General features: G+C 38.4%; 1 protein-coding gene across 1 annotated transcript; it reads right to left on the bottom strand.

The window, feature by feature from the left end:
• Positions 1 to 458: 458 nt before the first annotated feature.
• Positions 459 to 25,133, bottom strand: TOLLIP (toll interacting protein). Its single transcript, XM_061999330.1, has 6 exons — positions 24,962 to 25,133; positions 16,890 to 17,039; positions 14,104 to 14,286; positions 12,913 to 13,065; positions 11,667 to 11,757; positions 459 to 2,137 (listed from the first exon to the last, which is right to left on the bottom strand). Exons 1-6 carry the CDS (start codon positions 24,992 to 24,994, stop codon positions 1,923 to 1,925), a joined length of 825 nt encoding a protein of 274 aa, XP_061855314.1. The 5' UTR covers positions 24,995 to 25,133; the 3' UTR covers positions 459 to 1,922.
• Between the last annotated feature and the right edge of the window lie 903 nt (positions 25,134 to 26,036).

Genomic DNA, 26,036 nt, shown 5'->3' with positions numbered 1-26,036 from the left:
ACCCATTTTATTTAAGAAAATAAAAATGTTGTGACTCTACACCTAAAGCACACGGCAATGATAGCCTTGAATCTCATTAATGAAAAGCCAGTTGGAGGATGCATCAAGACACTTATGCTTTCAATAGTAGATTTAAGATGGTAAGGGATCGATTCATAATAAAACTTAAAATTTTACATTATCAAAAGACAGTTTTAAAAGGTCAGCAACTGGGATGATTTTGGTGCTGTATTTTAGAAGTTTCAGTATCACTTTTAATCATAAAAAAATAAATATTCATGCTTTACTGTCAGTGCTACCTAAAGGCTTCTTGAATGTAAAATTCAGCTTTTCAGCAGATTAAAAAAAAATATTTTAAGCACGGGACATGAAACAAAGTATGGGGAAGAAGAGAATTCAGGTCCCTTTTCCCTAATTCCAAGCCTGGCTTTAATGTTTTCATGAATCACTCAAGAGCCTAGATTTCAAATGTACATTCATTCCAACTCTTGCAAATACAGAGCTCTATGGCTATTGCAGAAAGTATCTGAAATAAAACATTAAAAAGATAAATCAGCAACATTGCACATCACTGGAAAAATAAACTGGTGCATACTATTTAAAGTGCTTTACTTTGCCATCTACAAAAACAGACATCGCAGAATTTTTTCCAACTGGTGCATACTGTAAGATTCTGCAGCTCTAAAATGAACTGTTACCTGAAAAAATAACACTAATATTAAATACAAGCAACTTCCGACCTCCTCTCCGAGGTTCAGACTGTCACTCAGATATGTTTAAATTTTCTCACATGATTTTTTTTCCATCTGCATCAAATAATAATAAATTGACTACAGCAACTGTAGTCTGACAAGTCACTGAGCAACTAATAATGCCATTCAAAGATTCTGAAGCTATTTTAATGCTTCTTATTTTGGATCACAAGAGAAATTACAATAGTAGTTACTCTAATACAAGACGATAATTTTGCTGAAATATATGTGTAAAGAAAGAAGTCTTATAACCAGATCATGAATTTCTGCTTCTTTAATGTAAGACACCACCTTAAATAACTGTTTTCATCTTCAATAACTTTCCAGATATAAAAACCTTTCTTCTGCGTTTATCCTTTCAAATAGCCATGGGAATGCAGAAGTAGTAAAGAGTGCAATTAATGTCGGAGTATGTTAACGCTCAGTCCTGTTCTCTGCTAAAGCAATATACACTGTATGAGTAAAAGTTACCCGTTCAGATTTTACAGATACATAACAATACTGTAGGGGAGGATAAAGCCTCAAAAGCACGACAGATGGTATATTGCATTGGTGCCTGATGACTAGATGGAATAGAAGATGCTCATTATAAATACCAACAGTGCAACCTAAGAAATGTAGCTTACTAAATTAAAAATCTTCAGTCAGAAACAGCTGAATATATTCACAGCGATAACTAAACACCACAGGACAGGAATGGGTCTTTCTTTTAATTTCTGGCAGAAATGAGGCAGCTTGATGAAACCTAAAATATGTCAAGAAATCAGTTATGTTTAAAGAGCAAACTCTCCATGGATTTTTTTTTTTTTCAATCTAACAAACAGTAGTAATTCCTGTACTGCATAGAGTTACTTTGTAAGAACAAGTTTATGAAAAGGGGAAAGAAAAAAGCAGCATTACTCCCCACCCCATCAGAATACAGCCACACAGGGCACAGCTGATAGTAAAGATGCTTCGATGCTATATTGTTGAACGTGAGCTAAATTGAGTGTGGACAGATTGAGAAAGAAAGTGAAAAAGACTCAAACGTCCAAGGACAAAAGGGGTAAAACCGTTCACATAGGATGCGCTAACAGAAAGCTTTGGGAAATTCTTCCTCTAGCTAAATCCCTGGCTTGGCAAGTAAAAACTTGTGGCATCGAGGACAGGGACTATGTAGGAAGTGAGGATCTATGATTCTTCAGCCATCTGAAGCAAGGAGTTGATAGCTGCATCCTTGTTTCCCCTCTGAGCTTCTAGCACTGAACGGATTACTTCCCTGTCCATGTTGGGAAACATGTCCTGGATAGATTTCAGGTCCTCTTCATTACACAGGTGCTGAGGGTTGACCGCAGGAGGTGGTATTGCCACCGGTACCATGCCTGGATTACAGACTGCAGGCATCCCTGCAGGCAAAAACACAGAAGAAAACAGAAAAACAGAACATACATAAATGGGGGGGGGGGGGGGGGCGGGAATTTAAAACCCCAACAAATAATGATTTTGAAGAAGAAAGTGGCTCATGACTCACCCCAACTCACCAATTTCAGCATTTTAAAGTGTGGTTGTTTTTTTTTTTTAAACACACTCTGAGAAAAAAAGATTGCAGAGATTATACCTAGACTGTTGCAATCAGAACATAGTTTTCTGGAACAGGTTCTCTGTCAAAGTAACGTTCTAGAATTGTTAAATTACAGATTGGCAACAGCTACAGCTCAAAGTCAGGTACAACTTGAATTGACCAGGTTTACACATGAACCACTAACAGATCACTAAGCACATCACAGAAAGGTGCAGTTGTTGGCTTCACCCCACGGCCATCATATCCTAGTTCCTCGTGTACTTATGTTTTGATGAAAAAGATGGTTTCACACCAGCAATATATGTAACTGATATTCAGAAATTCAACAAATGCAATTTCCATTGCATTCAAAGGAAACTAAAGTACTTGGATCCACTAGAAGAGTGGACCACACTTTGAAGCAAATGTTGAAGTTCAGTCTGCAAAGTCACAAAGTGACAATAGAGCAATTCCTCTTTGCCCTATGGGAGCACACTCCGCTTTTCCTTGTTCCTCTGCCAGAGGACAAAACTAATCTGACTTTTTGATGAGTTTCTTGTATGTGTGTGAAAAATTAAAGCATTATCAGTTTATAAAGGCAACTTTGGAAAATGAGTTTTCTAATTCCAGTTAAAAGGATTTACTAGGAAAAAAGTCCCTTTTCATCACTTAACAATTGTCACCATTAAGCATTGCTGAAAAAACTACCATTTTTTAAAATAAAACTGAAATGAGGTACTGCATATATCACTTTTGTTATCACTTAAGAAAAATGGCATATTTTAATTCTTCTCTAAGTAGTTCCAGAGCCTTGATTATCCTCATCTCACACTTGTGTCTCTTTCGTATCTGCTGTTCTGTTTCTAAGGCAGGGCAAACTGCCTGTATCCAGACATTAACTTGGCAATGTTTCATACAGCAGCACTACAGAGGTTTTGTATTTGTCCTCTATTTGCTTTCAAGCATTTTATCCACTGTTTCAAACATTAGTCACCTGCTATTTTAATAGAACAGTCTACAATAATCCTGAGATCTTTATGTATTAATGATGAATCAATAAATTGTCACCAAATATGTAATTGTTAAGATTTTTCTTTACACCTAATATTTTAACACCAGCCTTAATATGGGATTTATTTCCCATTTCCTATAACGACATCTTCCTACAACCTGCTGCAATTGGAGATTTAAAAAAATTGCTAAGAGGTTTTGTTCTGACGAATTGTCTGTAGTCCCCTCCTTTAATAAGTCTTTTAAAAACATGATAAATCCCATCAAAGGCCTCCCTTCATTACAAGATCATAGAATCGTAGAATGGTAGGGGTTGGAAGGGTCCTTTAGAGATCACCTAGTCCAATCCCCCTGCAGAAGCAGGGTCACCTAGATCAGGTCGCATAGGAACATATCCAGGTGCGTCTTGAAGACCTCCAAGGAAGGAGCCTCCACAACCCCTCTGTGCAGCCTGTGCCAGGGCTCCCTCGTCTCAACAGTGAAATAGTTTTTTCTGATGTTTAAGTGGAACTTTTTGTGTTCCAGCTTCATCCCATTACCCCTTGTCCTGTTGTTAGCTACTATAGAAAAAAGGGATGTCCAAACCTCCTGACACCCACCCTTTAGATAATTGTAAATGTTAATAAGATCGTCCCTTAGTCTCCTCTTCTCCAGACTAAACAGCCCCAGTTCCCGCAGCCTTTCCTCATATGAAAGATGCTCCAGTCCCCTGATCATCTTGGTGGCCCTGCGCTGGACTCTCTCCAGAAGTTCTCTGTCCCTATTGAGCTGAGGAGCCCAGAACTGCACACAGTACTCCAGATGAGGCCTCACCAGGGCAGAGTAGAGGAGGAGCAGAATCTCCCTTGAACTGCTGGCCACACTCTTCTTGATGCACCCCAGGATGCCATTGGCCTTCTTGGCCAATGAGATGACTCATCACTTATTTTTATCTATTCATCAGCTTTTCAAAATAGTTATTAAAACACAAGAGGTCCATTATTGTATCAGAATATCATATGATGAGTCCTTAGCAGTAACAATTTCAAAACTCTGCTGACAGGCCATATACACAGACCACATCACTCTTACACACATTCTCATATACCTAATATTTCTAAGGTACAACTTCCCTACATAACCATGTCACTGCTTCCTAAATTTTACCTAGTTAGTCATATCAGCTCATTCTAATCTCAAAAAGCATAACAAAGATCTACACCTGACATAATTTTCAGGTGGGCCTCTCAGCAGCCTGATCTCTTAGCATAATGCTTAAAATGATCAAACCTATTGCAACTGTATTATAGTACTTCCATTCAGACTTAACATCTCCTAAAAAAAAAAAGAGCAAAGAGCAATTTCAATACTTACTTTGTCTCCTCAAGATTATGCCTAACATGTAAACTATTTAAATCGAGCGTGACATTTCTGATTAACCTGTATAAATATTTTAGCCTCCCAGTGATTATCTTTTTACCATCAGCTTTAAACATGCTATATTAAAATTCATATTCAAGGTTGGACTAGCTAAATCCATCCTAACTTACATCATCCCTGGTTGACAAGGTTATTGAATACATTTTGACTGTGCATATTGCAACCATTATTTTATCCAATGTACTCTTTGCTGCTTCTTTCCTCAACACGGACTTCTATCCTATCTGAAGGGAGGCATTACTCATCTGTGAGCATCTCCATACTTATCAATGTTTTCCTATATTGGATTTTAAAATTCCCATTGTAATAGAAGCAAAAAAGGAACCTAAGTGCTTCAAGTCTAACGCACAGGTTGAAAAAGTTCCTACTGGTAACTAAAGAAACGTCTCTCTTACAATAAATTTACTCCTTATACACTAGAATCACGTCTCTGCATCATACTGCTACTGAGGATTTCTATTGCCTCTTCCACAATAATTCAACCTTTAGCTCTAGAGCTTCCCATGCCATCTGGATTATTAATCCCTAAATTCTGTCTGGCACTATGTGTTTGACCATATGACGAGTCTGACCACATGTGAACCCTGGAGGCAAACCACTGTGTAGTCCTCATCAACACTGCAAATACACTTTACCCAGTAGGTCACATCCAGCAGCATTTCAGATTGCCTCTTCTATAGGTTCAACAAGCCTCAGCTCATTCCTCACACTTCCTATAAAAATCTAAGCATTTCCAAGAGGTGAACAAAGACGCATAGCCTGAAAAAATAAAGTTGCAGAGCACCTGAAAGAACAGAGCAATGGAAGTTACATTTAACTTCAGGTAAGTTTCCCAAAATTCTTCAGTAAGTCATTAGCACCCTAAAATTACTCAAAACAATCAGTCTAAGTTGTACAGGAACTGTCCATACAAGAGACCAGCTTAAATTATTAATCCAAACAAAACTTGAGGCTCACTTTGAGTACTACAATATCCTACAACTTATTAATGAAGTTTCAGTGCCATCAGTGTCAAAAAAAAAAAAGGAAAAGAAAAAATCAAGACCATTCCAGGTTTCTTGACTGATTTCATCAAAACATGATAATTATGGAGCCAGACATCTCTATAGGCAGTATTCGAGATATATTTTCAATTAAAATATTCCATTTTGGAGATAATAAATTTCTTGATAGTGTTGCTTTTCACTAATGATTTTCAAAAATCCATTTTCTCAGCTTGTACAGTTCTAGAATGTTTATTCTATCTACAACACCACCATATGCAAATGGAAGTTTGTATCAATGAATTTTAATAAATGCAGTCACAACAGATGCTTACTTTTCACAAAATTCAACATTCAAGCTATAAAAATATCAATTTAAGGAGCATCTTGTTTTTCTGCTTTGTTCTTCACTCAGGCTAAAAAGCATCCATAATTTCTGATTTATAGAATAGTAAGAAAGATTTGAGCATTAATTTCAAGAACTACACACTAATACTTAGCAAATATATACACAGTCACTACAGAAAGTTACAATGACCTTCAAAATTATCAATGTTCATTAAAAAACTGCTTTGCATTTCACTAACAGGTGAAAACTGAAACTAAACCACATAAGAATCCTCTCTCAATGGACTTGCACACTCCTGTGTTGCTCTCAGATTATCTATTAGGCAAGTGTTACAAATCAGAAGAATGGAGCACTGTTTTCCAACTCAGTGAAAAGGCAATGGCAGACATGCTGGCACAAGCAGTGACATTCCAATACAACACAAGTATGTATAATAGCGAGTCAATTGCTACGAGCAGCAACAGAAGCATTAAAGCAGAACTGAAAGGATAAACTTTTTCTAACTGCACACAAGGCATTACACACATTTTATTGACTTCTTTAGCTGTGCCCTTTATGTTTAATTTCTTAACTCATTATTCTGTCCGATGAATAGACCTTCTCAGAATAAACTCAGGAACCTTCTCAGCACAAATCTTTCTTTAAAGGAAGAAAACAGTATCACCTTTAAAATACACAAATATTTTTAACGATACTGCTTCAGGAAAAAAAAAAAAGTCAGTGCTGCTTCTTTGCAGACTACCAGAAAAGTGAAGCATATAGACTCAGAGAAAAATTGTACAATTCCAGTGCTCTGAATAAACCAAATACATTGTGACAACCACCTCAGTTTTACTTACAGTATCTCTCCAAAATTCAGAGCATCAAAAAATGACATTTTATCCCACAATGAGTACCTTTAGAATTTTCTGAACACACTTGACTGAGGACCGCTACTTCTATCAAAGTTAAGGATGTCAATTGCTTTAAACAATTCAAGATCAAAGCTGTCACAGCAAATCAAGTCTAAATTGAAGGAAAATTTATTTCCTGTAGGACAATTTGCCTTTAGAGTTCGAGGCAGATGCTTAACTTGACATGGATCTAAATAGATGTGCATGAAAGATATGATGCTCTTTTTTTTCAGTCAAAGTGTATGTTTCACAAAGGGCTTATTAGAAGACTAACAGAAGGCTACTGGTATGCTGCCTTCTCTATGTCATTGCAGAACTGTTTATTTACTAAAGTCATGATATTACCTGCTTCTCCCCAAACCCTGCAGTAGAGAACAACAGCAAGATTAAAGTTTCATTTCTAGGAAACCATTGCTATTACCTAGAATAGCTCACTGACATACAATAGTTTCAGAAGAATATTAACATCACATCTCACCCATCAACACTTATCAAAAATTACTTTAATCACTATAGCTTGAAGCTGAGTAGATACCTTTAAAGACTTTCTAAAAGGTTAGAGAGGCTTTAGCAATTTCCAGAAGAGACATTAAATTGCTCTGTTGTGACATCCAAGTGGCAATACCTTGTGATACAGTCTGCTGTAACAAATAAAGCTGTTTAGATGTGTTCATGCAAAATCTCTGGAGTCAATGAGGACAAGAGTGAGAAAAGAGCTTGGAAACTTACCCAGAGCAAAGTACTCAAGCCCTAAAGACAGGTGAAAATGAAGGGACAAGGGGAAAGGGATAAGACATGGGAAAGAAATATTAATCTATTTTTAAAAGGAAATGAATCATTCAGCTTCCAAAGGTGAAAGTTGGATAAATCAAGGCAATCGAGTAAAACCTAACTACTTAATGTCAAAACCCAATTGCTGTTATGATTCAGTCTCTCAACTAATCTGCTTCAGCACTCTGAATAAGTTTCCTAAATGTGGTGTTTTTACAGAGGTAACAATTACAGGAAATGTTACCAAATTAAGTAAATCACCAGGTGTTTGCAGCAAGGACTGTATTTTGTAGCCCACAAAGGACAACATACACCCATGGTTTTCTCAACAAATACTAGTAACTTCAAAAGCTAACTCATAAAGATCTGTAAATAGACAGCCAAGAGAGTAAACCACAGCTGCACTCAAATTTGCCTCAATGAAAAATGATATTCTGGACTCTAACAGGGCCCTGAAACACATGGGGTTTTAACCTACTTTTTATACAGTTGATTATAAGAACAAACAGATTCCCTATTTATTCCATGAATACTTTGCTGAGAATAAATATAGCTTGTTAACAGAACCAGCTTTCTTCAACACACTGTCTTTGATATACTATCAAGAAGATCAGCTTTGACTGTAAGCAACTAGTATACTAGAAAATTCTACAGCCTAAAGTGAATAACGTTTAGAAAAAGACACAGGAAGAGATAGTAGGTACATTCAACTTTTAAAATAGTAACAGGATTGCCAAGTCCAAATTTTCCAAAACCAATCCATAGGCAGAAACCAGCACTATTGTCAGTAGTTTTTAGTCTTTAAAACTCTTGAAATTAACATGGTGCAAAAATATTATCCATCCATTTCTGCTTTAATTGCATCTCTCTAACATTTACCATCAAATGTGGGGGAAAAAACACTACTTGTGAAGGCATTTCAAACTAGTGACTAGTCGCTTGCTACTACTATTTACCTCAGCTTGTATGACAGATGTGGAAGAGGAATTAGTTATTTTGGCCTTAATTAGAAAGTTACTTGATACTCAACTTTGAACAGAAGTTTTCTGTTAAAGAAAAGAGTTTAGCCTTTGTGACACAGCTAATTGGACTTAACACTGTCTCTCTTTAAAGCACAATTACTTTGCACAGTTAACAAATAACAGTTAAACTGAATAAGCATTTTAGTTCACCCACTGTATTTCCACCATAGGTAAGACTGAGATTCTGACAGTCTTGCCCAACAGCAGAATCTCCTCCATTTCACATGTAATAAATCTATTCAGCGCTGATTTTTTACTCTGCTGAAGGATACAAACAGAATTTGCTTATTGACTACATAAGAGGTTCCAAAGAAATACAAGGAATAATTTCTTCACTGCAAGGGTGGTGGATCACTGGAATGGGCTGCACAGATGGGTCGTTGAGTCTCCTCTGGAGATATTCAAAACCCACCTGGATGAGTTCCCATGTGACCTACTTACTCTAGGTGGTCTTGCTCTGGCAGGGGGGTTGGACTAGATGATCTTTCAAGGTCCCTTCCAACCCCTGAGATTCTGTGACTACGCTCCCTTAACCAGATAAGAAAAACACCTGAACCAAGAAGGTGCAAAAAAGTTAACGTATTCCTGTTCTACCATTGCACTTCTTGAAGCAGTCTCAACAAGAGAGAAAACTCTGCTTTCTTTCCAAAGGACATGTACGCACAGTTTCCCCAGAAGATACAATTCATTCAGTTGGATGAGGAAAGGCAGTAGTTTTCATGCACCTTTCTGCAAGAGTTTATTGAATTTAGGAGGAGTGGCTAGTTCAGTATATAGAAAACATTCTGACAATACTCCATGTCTTCCAAGATACATTATTTGTTCCCTTTATATTTTGAAATTACTTTTATTAAGCCACACAATTAAGTGTATGAAATGGTGAAAGTATTCTGAAGTCAAGTAATTTTCAAAGTCCAAACCTAACCAAGCATTGGTGAATTATTGACCAGTGAACAGGTCGAAGTTTTAAAATTCACAGTACTTTGAAAAATTTTTATAGTGCTCACAAAAATTTTATAACAGTAAACAAAAAGCACAGTAATATTTTCTTGAAATAATCAGAAACAAGTCAAAGGTGGCCCATAGTAAGTTTGGCTTTCATAAAGTCAAGCTTTCCCAGAACAAAAAAAAATTCAAATTGAGGGGTGGGATTTCATCATGTTTTTTAAAAACCTAACTTACAGATCAGAAAGGTTTTTTTAATACAGAAGACTATCATAGCAGTAACAAACATACTGGAACTTTGAAGAAGGACAAATTCCCAACATACAGTTCAACAGATTTGTTAGAGAGGTAAATTCTAATATGCAAAATGTCATGTATTACTATCACTTCATAAATATTAGTTATTTCTTCACTTGTCAAAGCAGCTTTAACATTACTGAAAATATGCAGGGTAAATACAAAATTTACTGAACATCAAGACTTAAACACTGAGATACACCACAGTACTTTATTTTTTGCAATTTTGAATGTCAAGTATAAGTTCTCTCTTTTGTCTTTTCAGTTCTATGTCTAGCTCCAAGTATATCTGACACCAGCCTCTCCTTTATTTCTGTCTTGCACAGTAATTTTGCAGTAAAACTATTCACATTTTTATCTGGTCAAGAAATTCTACATCACCTTCTATTACATTGCTCTAATAAAAGTACGTACTACCTCAGCTACTGTTTTTCTTTTAGCCACACACAAGATAAATATGTTTGAAGTTCACTGACTGCTTCAATAAAGAGGGACATACAAGCAAAACTGATGTGGCATCTAGTTCAAGCACAGAAAAGCTACACGTTAAGTCTGGCTTACCACAATCGAATAACACTTCAGGATGCACAGACAATTTGTCAATGAAACTAGTTCATTGGCAAAGCAAGCAAGATTAAATCCTGAGAATTACGCTACAGAGACTAAAAGCACTTTAAAGGAAGCAAATACTGTATTTTTATCAGTGAATAAGGCATGCAACTAAAACTTTTCCATGTTTTGCTCTAAAATAACTAAATATAAAACAGGAGGAATGATTCTTTAGGTTACAGTCTTCCATTGAGAAGTTTTTTTTAATTAATTCAATCAGCAATTGAGTCTTTTTTTTTAAAAAAGCACCTGTTGTGACAGTCCTTAGCACTGCAATTATGTCCCATATAAAATATATACATCTATATTTTACTTTTCTTAAGTAGCACACATACTAGTGAATAAATGTCCATGCCACAAACTGGAGCTTTTAAGAGCTGCCAATGAAACACACAAAAAAACCAACTGAACTTATAATTTATCTAAGCATGGCAAATTCAAGCTAATTTATGTACTCTAAACTTTCCATCTTTGATAGAAAAAACATACAGTGGCAATGCTTGCTTTAGCTCTTCTTGCTGTAGTCACATAGTTAGAGCTCCCTAACATTTTTCATTCCCTGTGCTACAGACTTCATATGCTGTGTAGCAAGTTTCCAACAAAGTCTCTTAAAAGACCACAGAAGAGTCAATCCCTCTATGGACTATTTAAGCTGCAGCACAAGCAGCACAAATCATTTAATGTGCTAAGTCTGAACAGTTTCACACATGGATTGCCACCATTTAAATAAGCACACATTAGAGTATAGCCTGATAGATACTTACTAAGCAACTTCATGTCAAGTCTAAAATAAATACTCAAGAAGAGAAGTCTTCAAACCACTTGTTCCAACTTGACAGTCATTTAACCCATTTAATCAAACTCACATAGCTCCCTTAAACAGAGTACAAGGATGAAAGTAGACCTAAATTCAATTTCTTCACTCTTCTCTCAAAAATGTATCAGGGGAGAACTGGTTAAGGACAAAATCACTTCTATTTTTTAGAATGTAAAGAAAGCTAAGAGAAACTTAGTAGTTATTTCTGCAAAACCCTTCTTCTGAAGTTTTATGAGCCTTCAAGGTGAGAAAACCTACCTGCTATTGGCACATATCCAACTCCTTGCTGATATACAGTGGGCATCAGGACCACTGGCTGGGGCTGCATCATCATGGCAGCTGGCAAAGACTTCACAGAAAAAGCACACGTTAGAACAGATTAGAAAAACTCAGGAAATAGAAAACACTAAACCAGCAATTAAAACCATTAAAATAGTATTTGCAAATGAATCCCTACATCGCAAATCCACATCCCATGTTTGGCGTAATGGACATGAGCTGGAACACAAGACGTCCCACTTAAACACAAGGAAAATCATCTTTACTATAAAGGTGATGGAGCACTGGCACAGGCTGCCCAGGGAGGGTGTGGAGTCTCCTTCTCTGGAGGTTTTCAAACCCACCTGGAAGCATTCCTGTGCGACCTGATTGAGATGAATCTGCTTTAGCAGGGGGTTGGACTGGATGATCTCTAGGGGTTCCTTGCAACTTCTGTCACTCTATGATTCTATGTTTAATATGACTTTACTAAGTTCTAATCTATATTAAGCAAAATCTCTGGCAAATTAACTGAACTACCATCATTTTAAGTGGCAATTAATTTGCCTGTAAATAGATATCAACACATCACATCAAACTAGCCTTTTGCAAGATTTTGATAAATTTTACAATATGAGTTTGATCAGTTTTCATGACACATTCTTGTGAAATGAATATACAACATATTTATCACAAATGAAATCTTACAGCAAATATGATTTTTTATTCAAAGTGGTGTACTGCTCCTGAAAGCAAATTTCAGTTTACATCAATTATTTTTGAAGTAAACCAGTACTTTAAACAAAATATCCATTTAAGTTCATTCCTTCTTATTATCACAATTTTTCTTCAGTTTGATCCATTGTTTTAAAGTCAAATGAATTTCTCAAGATTTACAAGGGACAAAAAGATTCTATGAAGGTTTTATAGAATTATTTTTATTAAACTAGAGATGACAATGGAACAGTTGAATGAGGATTTCTTTGTTATACTTCTATTAGCACAAGATTAAGCTGAGTTTTTGTAATTCCAAAACTAGATAAATACCTATTTACTACCTCACCAAAAAGTATTTACTGTCTTAACTAACATTCTTGACTGCTATTCCCAAAGTTAAGTATGCTATTTTAAATGCTAACACACAAACACACAGCAAGGTACAATGGGACCACTTCTACTTTAAAGTAGCTCCGTCCCATTACCCAAAAAGCGACTCCCTCTTCCTCCTATCCCAAACTTGTCTTACCGTGTATGACATCACCAGATTAATCATTCCTTCCTTGTCATCACCCTGCCTTCCACTCAGGCTGTACCACTCATCCTCCACATTTCCTTGTTTCAGAGACTCGGGAATTGTAATATGTGTCCAGGCAATGCGGTCATCCATTGAAAAAGCCCGCTGGAACACAATTAAAAAATAAACATTACCAAGTTAAAAATATTATCAAGTCAAAACCCACCTGGATGCATTCCTGAGTCACCTGATCTAGGTGGACCTACTTTGGCAGGGAGGTTGGACTAGATGATCTTCAAAAGTCCCTTCCAACCCCACCATTCTGTGATGATGCTGTAAGCAGGATGATGGATTCATTACAGATATTTAATAAGGAACTGAAAACCTGAAGTAAGACACTTCTAGATACACAACATACTAACATCAGCATAGTCTGTGTGAATCTAGTGACATCATATCAGAGGCCACTCAATGAATGTGAACAGCTTCTGTTTACACTACCACAAGAGCCTGTGAACCGCAGAAATCTGCCACTCCTGCTGCAGCAATGCAACAGACACTTCAACCAATATAAGCCCACAAAATAGGATCCAAAAGCTTCACTTTTGTAATGACCACATCTTACTGTAATGTAGCAGACCTCAGGTTTGCTACATACAGTAAGATGCATCAAAAAAAAAAAAAAGGAAGGCAAACCACACACTTTAGCTTCAGCTGTAGCCTCTTAGTTTCTAATAAGAAATCCTAGTAACTACACACAGTCTCTATTTGACAAATTTTTCTTTTCAGTATTTAAGCTTCTTCTGGGTTACAGTATCACTGAAGAATTTCTGAGTTAAACAGCATTGTTTAAAAGGCTATTTTTAATATAAGTGGTACAGAAAATTAAGCTGTAGGGCATTCTGATAGGGAAGAGGAGCCTAAACACCACTCAGACATTTTTGCTTCTTTTCCTCTACAGGGAACCCTGCTAGTGCTCTTATCAGCTACCAAAGGAAAAGTAACAGCTCTGACTTTCTTGGGAAACAGTGAAGCCATACACATTGCTGATCTTAGCATCCCAAAAAACACTCATAATTTCCCAGAGAGCACACAGCTAAGAAAAAGTCTTTAGTAACTTGATCCTTTTTTTGGAATATCTCACCCAAACCCCGGTTCAGACATGAGAGGGGAGGAAGGAGGAAATTACATAGCAGTTCTGACCTCATCAAATATCTCTAGATAAAAAGAGTCCACACTAGGGGGAACAGTGCACTGAATAACTTTGTTCCAGCGAGGGTTCTTGGCTCCATTATGCGCTGTCGGAGTCTCATACACAGCATATCCCAGCCGTATTCGACAATAAGGATCCATTCGGGTCATTCCGTAGTTCTTTGCCAACTTTGCCTGGAAAAAGTAAGAAAGCTTCTAAGTATATAACATTTATGTTAACATAAGAAGTTAATTACTATCTGAGACACCTTGAAAAGGGAGTCTCTTTTTAACCTGTCTGTTGTAAAAAAATGCACATCTTCACCATAGCTGAAACTATCCTGGGAACTACAGGTCTGTTAGCCTGACCTCAGTGCCAGGGAGGGGTCATGGAACACATTATCCTGAGTGCCATCCTGAGGCACATACAGGATAACCAAGGGTTTAGACTTTATGAAGGGCAGGTCCTGTTTGATCAATCTGATCTCCTTCTATAAGAAGATGATCCACTCAGTGGATGAGGGAAAAGCTGTGGATGTGGTCTTCCTGGACTTCAGTAAGGCCTTTGGCACAGTCTTCCACAGCATCCTCCTGGAGAAACTGGCTGCCTATGGCTTGGATGGGCCTACTATGAGATGAGTGAAAAACTGGCTGGACAGTTGGGCCGAGAGCCATGGTGAAAGGAATTCAGTCCACTTGGCGGCCTGTGATCAGTGGTGTTCCTTAGGGCTCAGTGCTGGGGCCTGTTTAACATCTTTATCAATGATCTGGATGAGGGGATTGAATGCACCCTCAGTAAATTCACAGATGACACTAAGCTAGGCAGGTACGTAGACCTGCTTGAGGACAGGAAGGCACTTCATACAGGCTATTGAGAAAGGTCTCCAATTGTTTCTTGTAAATCATAGAATCATAGAAAGGTAGGATTGGAAGGGACCTTTAAAGATCATCTAGTCAACTCCCCTGCAGAAGTCAACCTAGATCAGGTTGCATAGGAACATGCCCAGGTGGGTTTTGAAGACCTCCAAGGAAGGAGAATCCAATGACCCCTCTGGGCAGCCTGTGCCTGGGCTCCATCACCCCCACGGTAAATTATTTTTTATTCTTATATTTAAATGTGAGATTAACAATTAAGGTAGGAAAGCTAGCACCTAAATTATGCTCTCTGTAGACTCTGTAGTCCTAAGATTAATTAGTTTATCATAAAATTTAACCAAAAGAAAGACAAGCATATAAATTGTCTGTCTAGTAATTTAAGAGGATGCAATCAACCATTCTTAGCCAAGCTCACCACCATTCCTAAATATCTGCATGGAAAAAAACACAATAAAAAACATTTCCAAAAGCATTTTATGATGTTCCACCTGTTTACTAGTAGCAGAATTAAGGTATGCTGCTCTACATATTTTATCAACACATATTTAATTGCAAAATATTTCAGTCAGCTTTTCATGCTCCACAAGTTAACCATGCCACTGTAAGCCTTCTCAAGAATGCCATATGCCTCAATACACAGCCAAGATTCCCATAGCATTCTTGCATAAACTCCAGGCAAGTAAAGAAGACTGTCCTGGGCCAACACAGGGTTGTACTGCCATTCAGAAGTACAGGCTGGAGTAGTGTGCAGATAGAAATCTCAAAGTTCAAATGAAAATGCAACATTATGCCCTGAGAAAAACCATATGCATGACTACAGACTGTGGGCTAACTGGTTAAAGGGCAGCTTTGAAGAAAAGGACTCGAGGGTCTTGGAGGACACCACGTTGGAAATAAGCCAGTGATGCACCTTTGCAGTGAAGATGCAGCTCAGTATGTTCTCAATGTGGAACAGCAGAGCTAACAGGTCAATGAGGATTCCTTCCACTCAGGCTTTATCTCAGAAGTAATAAGCTTTGAAAAAGCATCACTCTCCCCAATTTTCAAAGGAAGGATATTAGCTGTGAAGGAGTAAACTGACCAGTGGAAGACACAGAAAGGAAAGATCAGTCTTTATTCCTGAGAGGTCCTGTATAGGTTTACTTCCCAGTAAGGACCTCAGAATGGAAACTGTAACCACATGCATACTATTCCAGGCTTGGTGCTAAATATCTATTTGGTATCTTTTTAAAGAATTACTTGGAAACCACACTTGTAAACAGATAAAGTATGTTAACATAAAGTGCATCTGGTATGGTAATATAGATAAACAGAAATGTGTTAAGACAGACAAGTTTCAAAACCTGAAATCTTATGCATAAGGAATGCAGTAATACAGTACTGCCAAGAGAAAAAAGAAAGGATAACAAGGGAAAAGAGGAAGTAGAAAATAAGGAGGACTCCACATTTGTGCTTAAAAAGCCTGCAGAAAGCACTAGGAAAAACAGCAAATGCACTAGAGGGAAATGGGATGGAACAGAGCAGTCACTTAAGGAAAAATATATAAGGTAACTGAGGTTCCCAGTAATACTCTCAAAATTGGTAATGTTTTCCAATATTGTATTTCTACAGGAAGCTTTCTTAATAGAAGTTTCCAGAGAAACTTGTTCACTGTAAAAAACCCTATGAGTTTATTTGATTATGTGCTATAATAGCAAGGTGTACAGGAAATTTCTGCATCACGCACAACACAGCTATGAAACAAAATACTGATGTACAGGAACAGGAAGCAACAAAAACTTCTAAAATTACTTATTCCCTACATACAAGTAATTCAGTAACAAATTGCACCACAAAATCTTTTTGTATCCTCCAATCAAAAAGGATTAATTGTATCAATTAACAACAATTACTTAATTGTACAAAGATGACACAATTTATACCTGCACTACAGTGATACTGAGTCTGCCTACTGTACCCATTGGTCCTCCATACTGTAGTTGCTGAGCTGCCTGGGCATCCAGTTGGATTTGCTGCTGCTGCTGGGTTGGGGTAATGCGAAGAAAATCTTGAGGAAGCTCACCAACATATACCTTAAAGAAAAAAAAACCCAAAAACTTTAAACTTAGGTCTTATGCTTTCATAATGAAAAGAATAATATAAATCAAATAAAACCTTAGCAAGGACATTCAGCAGAATTTAGTCTAGTTTTGACAGCATGAAAAAAGAACTAATTAAATGACAAAACTGCAAACTCCTGTAGAAAATGTTCTTCTACTTGTTTTCAAAACTAACGCTCTCCAACATGAGCCTTTGGAAAAAAAAAAATAGTAGGACATACAGAGCCAAGGCTGCTCTGCAACTAAATACCTAAGAAGTCCATACAAAAGTAATAGCTACTAAGTTTTACATCCTACTCACACATGACATCTGATAACACCCAGCTCTTTTACTTATTCATCACTTGTGACAAAACACAGCACATTGTTTTCATTTGAAAGGGTCATTTTCAGTCACCTTCAAGGCAAATCATAAAGACAATGTTTCCTATGAACCAAATCCTTCAATGTAACCAAGAATCCTTTGACCTAAGATGCCCTATTGCTTTTCCAATGTTAAACACAGCCAGCTTTGGGGAAATTTGGGGGAAAAATTCCACCATACACAAAACAACAATGAAGGAAATCAAGGTCTGGTTTATCACAAGAAAGTACTGTGAGAAAAAACTCAAAGTAGAAAAATACTACAGGAACTGTCACATGTGCCAGCATGAATTGGCAGTGATCATGTAATTTCTGTTAGCTTTACAGTAGAAGAGGGAAAGTTTCTATCTACTACTTGTCAATTCAATAACTTGAGTTGTTTCTAGGTTTTAAATGCTCAGTGACTATTATCAACAAAACATTGAGAGAGATTATAACATTAAAATAATAACCATACTATAATAATAAAATTCAAAAAGCAGATAGAGTGGCATTAAGCTGCACTCATTTCTGTTGTCTATAGGGTTGCTCAGATATTTAATGCAGAACTGTCCACTGCATCAAGACAGTGCAGTTTTTATGCTGCAATCCAAGGCAAGATGACTCAATTGTTTCTACAGCAGACGCATGCCTACACAATGTAACTTAAGAAGTTAACAGGCCTCTAGGGCATAGCTTTTGAAGATCAGATACCACTTAGATATCTTGAGAGACAGAAATTGCAGCTCTTGCCAAATCATGTTTTGTATGACTATCACTATCTGATCAGGATCCTGGCAACAGGAAACATTACAGAAAGTAACTTTTATCAAAAAAGCTAAGGACTGTTGGGAGGGGAAGGGAGGGGAGGGTGTGGTACAGAAGTCCTGGTGATATATTCAGTAAAATATCCAGGAGAGATGTTTATTGAGGAAAATAGACTACTCAGTAACTTGTTATGCTAACAATCAGTTGATGGAGACAAATCAGTAATCTGCAATCTTTTTATCTGTAAAACCAGGCTGATTTATGTTTTCCTCAAAGAATGTAAGAGGCACATAGTTAACACCTCTAAACCTGAATCAAAAATACAAAGTTACATAACCAGAGCTATACCACACTTTGTTTTTAAAGCAAGGAGACAAGCTTATAGCATTGATCCTACTCAGCACTCCCTTTAAAACAAATGCAATTCTGTCTACTATAACAGTATTTAAGGACAAGTCTGAAATTTAAACCTGCTCTGTCATTAACTGTAGAATAAAAGATTAATTCCATCTAACATTTGAATTTTATTATACCTCTATTTTCATGCAAGACAGCAACATGACAGGGCTATGACAGAACTACAATTCAGAAAACAGATGTTGAGCAAGGATTCATAAAAAATAAGCCTGCCTTGTAAATCCTAATAAACTTTGACAACATTGGGTATCAAAATGAACTATCTACAAACAGAATAATATTGTCCTTCCTATCTGTTAAAACCAACTATGAGCTAGTTGTGAGGATCTTCAAAGTAAAATGCTACAGGCATAAAAATTGCATCTCAATTTCTTCCAGTTTAAGGGAGTGTGATGTTCTATTGCTATTTGAACTAATTGGGACTGTATCAGTCTCACCTTCCTGTTTCTTTTTATCCCCATTTCTTGTGGGACATCAAATGGTGCCAAGGAGGAAATTGAAATAGGGTTGGAGGTAAAGGAAAGAGGAGGGGAAGTCATCAGGATACTTACCTCAGTAACTGATCATATGAGTACTGGTAAGGGAGGGAAATGGAACACAGAGACAAGGACAATCAGAAATGCCCCAACATACAGAAGAATATGCCAAGGCACCATACATTCAGAGAACCATAACTAAGGTTTCTACACCAGCAATTATCAAGAAACTCACGTTATGTTTCAAGGAAGTTTAAAGAGCTTTAAATGCCTAGCTACTCTAAATGAGAACGCTTATAACTTTTAAGTGTTTTACTGTTTTAAACAAGGAATGAGTAAATAAGAGAGAACTTGAAATTAGTATTTTGTGTTTTGCACACTAAAGAAAAAAAAATGGGACAAGACTGAACACATTCAGAGGTCCTGGAACAGCTAGCTGACTTTTTTTTTTCAAGGATCATCTCTATCATCTTTGAAAAGTTGTGGAAATTCGAGGAAGCCCTCTACAACTACAGTAACGCACATCTCCTACTCAGCTTTCCAAAGGCCAAGAAATATGACCTGAGGAACCATACGTAGGTCAGTTTCACTTCAGTTCCTAAGAAATTCATAAAGCAAGTCCTTCTGGAAGCCATTTCTAGACATATAAAGCGAAAATAGGGCCTAGGAATTGCCAGCCTTTACTGAGGCATTAAAAAAACCCCCACAAAACAATGAGCCAAACTACGTTCCACAATAAAATTACTAGAACTTATGAATAAGAAAGAGCAGTCGGTACCAAAGCTGGGTCATTACAATCTAAACAGGTGGACCACTGGATAGATGAAAAGCTGTGAGTCACTGAACACAGAAGCTGACGTTCGGTGGATAATGACACCTGAGGCTGGTTAAAAACAAAGTTTACAGAGTCTGTACTAACCTATGTGTCTAATATTCTCCCATATTTGTCACCAAAGGTGAAGACTGAAGGTACGTTTTTATATCCATAATGGTTGTGAGGATAACACCAAATTTTGTGGTAAATGACTGGTATAGTTTGAGGATAGGCCCAGAAACTAGCAAGACAAAAGAATTCACTGGCAATAATCTCATGAAGTTCAACACAAAGCAAAGTCCTGTACTTTGGACAGGAAAAATCCCTGGCATCAGTACAGACTGAGGAGCAACTGGCAGTGCTGCAGCTCTACAGAGAAAAACATGTGGGCCCTGGTGGACAACAAGCTGAACGGGGACACTGTTGAGCAGACTCAACAATGGAAGCACAGTACACTAGGTCAACAAAAGCCTAGCCAGTAGGCTGAGGAAAGCAATTGTTTCCTTTTACTCATTCTCATTAGACACAGCTGGAACACTGTGATCCATTTGGGGCCCAGCAGTACATGAAAAATTATAAACTTGAGTGAGCCCAGCAGAGATGCACCAAGATGGTCCATGAAAAGGACTATAGCACAAAACTCGTGAGGATAGGCTGATGATTTGTTCACAGCAGAAGAAACTTATGATGCACCTTGCAGCATAGTATCTATGAGGGGGTCATTAAGAAAACAGAAGCAGTTTCTCTTCTGAGATGCATGCCAAGAAGAAAGGAGACTTCAACTGCCAAACTGAATCAAGGGTAAGGACAGGAAAAAACCCAAAACAAACAAACAAAAAACCCCAAAACACCACAGAGACAACCATGGACAGGAACAAGTTCTCCAGGAAGACTGCAAAAACTCTCACTTTAGATGTTTTGAAGATTCTGCCGGACAAAGCCCTTAGGAAGCTGGTCTAAATAAAAATTTGACCATGTTTTGGCAAGAGGTTTGACTACATAGCCTGCTGATCTCCCTTCTAACCTGAACTGTTCTAGGATTCTATTCTATTGGACTCACATTCCAGTAAGACAAATTCCCAGTCAAACTACTCTAGAATTACTCTAGAGTAATTCTAGACTACTCTAGCCAAAGACTCTACTTCATCATTTCAATTTAGAGACGGACAAAGGAAAAAATGTAACAGCATGGAAGTTTATTACATTTACAGATTTATTACAGTTTATTACATTTACAGATTTTTGCCATTTGGTTTTTTGTTGTTGCTTTATTTTTTCTTTGTCTTTTGTTTTAATTTCACAAAAAAAAGTGTCATGGACTGCAAGGTACCAGACATCTCCCATTCTTAATATTTTTTCCTGTTTCCAGAAATTTCCCATCTACTTCACCACTTCAGTTGCTCCCATATGTCTACCTGTAAAGGCTTTATGACTCTACAGTCATCACCCTAATAATATTTTCTGTTTTCACCAAGTACACTGCCTATATTTAGTCTTGACTAAGTATTCTGCCACAAGCACATCTAAGTTTGTCCAAGACATTAACATTTACCTATCTGCAAAATATATTCCACAGTGCAAAAGCAAAACTGATAGAGAAAAAATAAAAGCTAGTTTTACTGAAGAAATTAATATGCACGATTTGACTGCAATCAAAAAAAAGATTCCCTTCTTCCCAAAACTAATAATTTGGATTCCTGTCAAGAATGGCAGGAGCTATTTTATACAAACGTGAGATAAAAACTATCCATAGAGAACTCGAATTCAAGAACATGTAGCATAACTGCTGCACTCAAAAGAGAAATAACATCAAGAAAAGCCATAGAAAAGGCTAAAAACAAGGAAACCTATGAATACATACTGGGATTAACACTAAGTAGAGGAATAATTGCCCTCAATTTCTCAAAAAGACTTATTTTTTTCTACTTCACAATTGAACACTCCCATAAAGATCTTTCTTTCCTCCAAGTCTCACTTCGAAGAAAATGCCATTGAGTGCAACAGAAAATAAGCCACTTAGTGCCTTAAGATACTTATCCTTTAGACAGCAAGAACTCCAAAGCGTTACCAATGCTTTTCTGATAAAGGAACACACTCCAGATATCAGATCACACCACATAAAAAATAATTCACATTTTGCTTAGAAACACTTGATAACACCTTACTCCTTCAACTTTTCAAACAAATTCTGAATTTGATTGCAACAATATGTCTTAATGAAATTTCAATAAAATACTCAATTATACTCAGAATTATCAACACAATTATTTTGGTGATGGGATTTTGTATTCAAAATTGCCTGCATGACAGCATAACACATATCAACACTGGACAATATAAACAGGAATTGCTTCTTTGTCTCTCTCATTCAGAAAAAGATATAAAAGTTTTGAAGGGCCACAAAGCTTCAAATAAAATGAGAGACAGTAAGACTTTACTAGTTACATAACAGTATTAGGACAAGAAAATAGAAGTAATCATAAATATAGTTTCCTCATTTCCAGTCATCAGAGTAGTGATTATCAGGGAAATTAGGAGACGATACTGAAGTACTCGCAGCATGGTACTTGATCTAATTTTCAAAGACCTGACATATTTGCCAGCATGGTGAATAACCATGGAGATTAATTCGTGCTTGGCTAGCTAAGGAATCACAAATATAAGGTGACTCAGACTTAACCTGAAGTCTGATCAAACCATTTACTACTACCTCTCACCTCGAAAAACATAATTCAGCTACAGTTTAGATTTAAAATGCTATTTTGTTCCACAACATGCTGAAAACAGACAGGTAAATCCACATCCTAGTATATTTTTTACCAGTAACAGACAGGATAAATTCCAGTTTCTGTTTTTAATAAAGCTAACCAGCATTCAGAAATTATAATTATTCACCCGATAAGTATTGTCACAAAATAAAAAGCACACAAATGGCACTAGCTACAGTACAGCAGCGCAGTTTATTTCTTACCTGCATGAAATAGGTTGATTTTCTTGCCTCTTCAAACAGAAAGAGACAAAACTGTTCCCTGTAGCACTAAAGAGAAAATGTTTCCCAATCCTTTAGCACCATTTAGTGGCTATTCATTTGCAATGCAGCTATACAAATAGAAACAAGCAGAATTCTATCTTCTGCTCTTCAGATAACTAAGAAAGACTGGCATGTTCCATAGTAACATCTTTACCTGTGACAGCAGTTTAATATTGCATAATTTATTAACTCATTTTGAAAACATGCAAATCTCTGAAGTCACAGCAAGGAAGAAAAGCATGCACAACAATGTTATGAACACAGAAGGAAATAAAACTGTAAGATAAAGTTGTATAAAATAAATCATCATACACTTTTTCATTTATCAGTCTAAAAACAATTTGAAGTAACAAAATACTGCCAAAAGATTTTAGAATTATCCATGCACCCCTGTAAAATAAGTCATCTAGAAGAATAACATACTAAGTGTTGAGATGCAGTTCCTTGAAAACATTTAAGAATGATTAGGCAGTTATTACAGCCAAACATCTGCAAGATTATATCCATGTCTGAGAAGATTCTCACTAAAACTCTTATGTCAACCCAGGAAGAGGATGTCACCAAACTAAAACAAGCAGGTATTGAAAGTACTCCCATCAAACCCAGCAAGATGTTTTGCACAACAGGCAAGTAAAACTTATCTCAAAAAGAAATGGTATTCTGTTTCAGAGATAGAAACATCTGCAGAATTTCATCTCTCTGCAAACCAGGACTGCAGTTAGGCCTACTGCTCAGCTTTAGCCAAATCATTTTGTACCGATTCCTTCTACCCACATCAATTCCCTCAATCACCTCAAAATAAGTGAAGTTACTTTTAAATAACCTCTGAGTACTTCTCAGGTATCTACATCATTTTGAGCAAAATCTCTTCGATACAGACAGAATTCTATCTGCAGGCAATCACACCATCAACTCCCAAACACCGAGCCGGTAAAGAAAGCAGCTACCTGATCCACAAGAAACACAGCTAGAAAAGAAGTCATTGTCTTGCATGACACCATCGAAAGAAAACAAAACACTTAATTCACCTTTTTAATCTTAATTCTCCACTTAAAACTTTTATTCCACCGTCACAATTCATTGTAAAAGGAATCTACTCTGGAAGATCAGATAAGGAATTAAAAATGATCTTATGATGGTCTTGAAAACAACAGCCAGTGATGCAGCTTTTCAAGATTAGCAGTTTAATATTTCACTGCTCCGGTCTTTCAAGGTTGCATAAACGAATAACAAAAAAGTAGCTGTTTCTAGAAAATAAACTACAGTGGTTTTAATCGACTGTTTAAGAAAAACTTATTTCACCTGCAGAGTAACATCATATTGTCAATTACTACTAGATTCTTCCAGAGAGGAGGAACAGCCTATCAACAGACTGCTGATGTTATACCGCAGTCACACACCGCACAGCAAAACATCCCGGTGGGGGGTAAGATAGCTCGAGGGTAAAACTAGACAATGACACATTCCCAATAAATTATCAACACTAAACCCCAGAAGACTGTGAAATTGTTTTAAAACTGCTCCGTTCTTCCCCCCAACGCACAAGCCTACATGCTACCGTCACATGTGTCTTCCAGCACGTTTCCGGTGGCAATTTCAGAGACAGCTACTTCAGTCTGCCCAACCCAACCGTGAAAGCAGAAAGCTCTACCCTGCCTCAAACAGAAAGAGGTTTAGCTCTGGTTCAATTTAATCCGTTCCTTCCTTTGGAAGGCCCTAAGACAAAGAACGGGCCGAACAGTCTCTCCAAAGCCTAAGGGCAGGCGGGAGGGACTTTCGCCAAGCCTTCTGGCAAGGCGGAGACCCGGGACAAGATGCAAGCTGTCCCTGTCCCTCTCTCTTTATCACGACAGCCTGCAGAAGACAGCTCTTTCCTTTCTGCTCCCCTCTGCCCCGTGCCGCGGCCGGGGAAGGAGGGCAGACCAGAAAGGCGAGCCGCCCTCCCACCGCGGCCCACTGGCGGCAGCCGGGCCGAGGGGAAGAGAAGCTGAAGCCCAGAGGAGCGCAAGCCGGGCCCTGCACCGCTCGACGGCCCCGCGGCACTCACCGGGCCGCGCTGGGTGCTGACGGTGGTCGCCATAGCGCGTCCCCCGGGCCGAGACCCCGCCTTCCGCCCCGCCAGGCCGCCGGCACTCCCGCTGCCGCTCCGCCGGCCGCCGCTAACCGTCACTCAGTGCGAGTCCCACGCGTCAGCTGACCCTGACCCCGGCCTCGGCCGCGGCCCCGCCCCCGCGACGGGCGCGCCGGCGGCAACGCGTCGCAGCCCGGCCCCGCCCTCCTGCGCACGCGCACGTCGACCCACTGGTAGCGCGGCGGGGGGAGCGCGCGGCCGTTCTCGCGCGTGCGCCCTCGTGCTCTGCGGCCGCCGCAGCGGAGCAGAGCGCTGCGGGGAGCGCCGCGCCCGCTAGGGGGCGCCGCGGCTCTGAGGAGGGGCTGCGGGCGGCGCGGGCCCGCGGGGCCGACATCTTGTGTCGGGAGGCGGCTCTTCCCGGCGGCCTGAGGCAAAGCCCCGCGCTACGGGCAGGGAGGCGGGCAGAGGCCTTGCGTGAGGGGCCGCGTAGGACTCCCCACTGGGTCTTCTGCCAGAGGGTGCTATGTGTGTAGGGAAACGGCTTCTTTACCTTGCCCGGCCTGTGCTCAGGGCAGCTGCGTGGGTGTCAGTAGTTTTCCAGAGTGGAGCTGCTGACCTTCAGCTTGCTGAGCAATTGCAGCCTTTTCCAGAGGAACAAAAGCAGCTTTAATATTCACCCGAGTGCTGCCTTGGGAGATAAGATCTGATCGTTTGAAAGCCTATTTAAATAGCATAACTGTTTCCTGTTGTTAGGATCTGCTGCATGAATTTAGCCCTTAATTAAAATTCTAGTGCAGATTTTGGCAGCTGGAAATAGAACAGTGCAATTAGGAACGCTCCAAATATAGCACCAGCTTATTTTTCCCACACTATCCTAGCATCTACTTTGAATGGGAACGGCCTCATTTTTTTGCTTGCGTCTTCATACTCAGAAAAATGAGTACTACAGGATATAATTGATTGGGAGGCATTGAAGGAATAAATTTGATGCCAGCTGAAAGTCACCCAGCTGAAAATAAGGGCTGTAACATTCCTGCTGTACCCCTACCAC

The sequence above is a fragment of the Colius striatus genome, chromosome 7 (assembly GCF_028858725.1).
Source record: "Colius striatus isolate bColStr4 chromosome 7, bColStr4.1.hap1, whole genome shotgun sequence".
NCBI classification, from domain to species: domain Eukaryota; kingdom Metazoa; phylum Chordata; class Aves; order Coliiformes; family Coliidae; genus Colius; species Colius striatus.
This window is presented reverse-complemented; position numbering and strand designations above follow the sequence as displayed.

What these genes read in the sequence shown, in the direction of transcription:
- TOLLIP (XM_061999330.1), bottom strand. Translation starts at nt 24,994, where the DNA reads ATGGCGACCACCGTCAGCACCCAGCGCGGCCCG. An exon ending in ATCTAGAGATATTTGATGAG is followed by an intron (nt 13,066 to 14,103) that starts GTCAGAACTGCT and finishes ATTGTGTTCCAG; the next exon opens with CGGGCTTTTTCAATGGATGA. An exon ending in TGGATATGTGCCAATAGCAG is followed by an intron (nt 2,138 to 11,666) that starts GTAGGTTTTCTC and finishes TTTTGCCTGCAG; the next exon opens with GGATGCCTGCAGTCTGTAAT.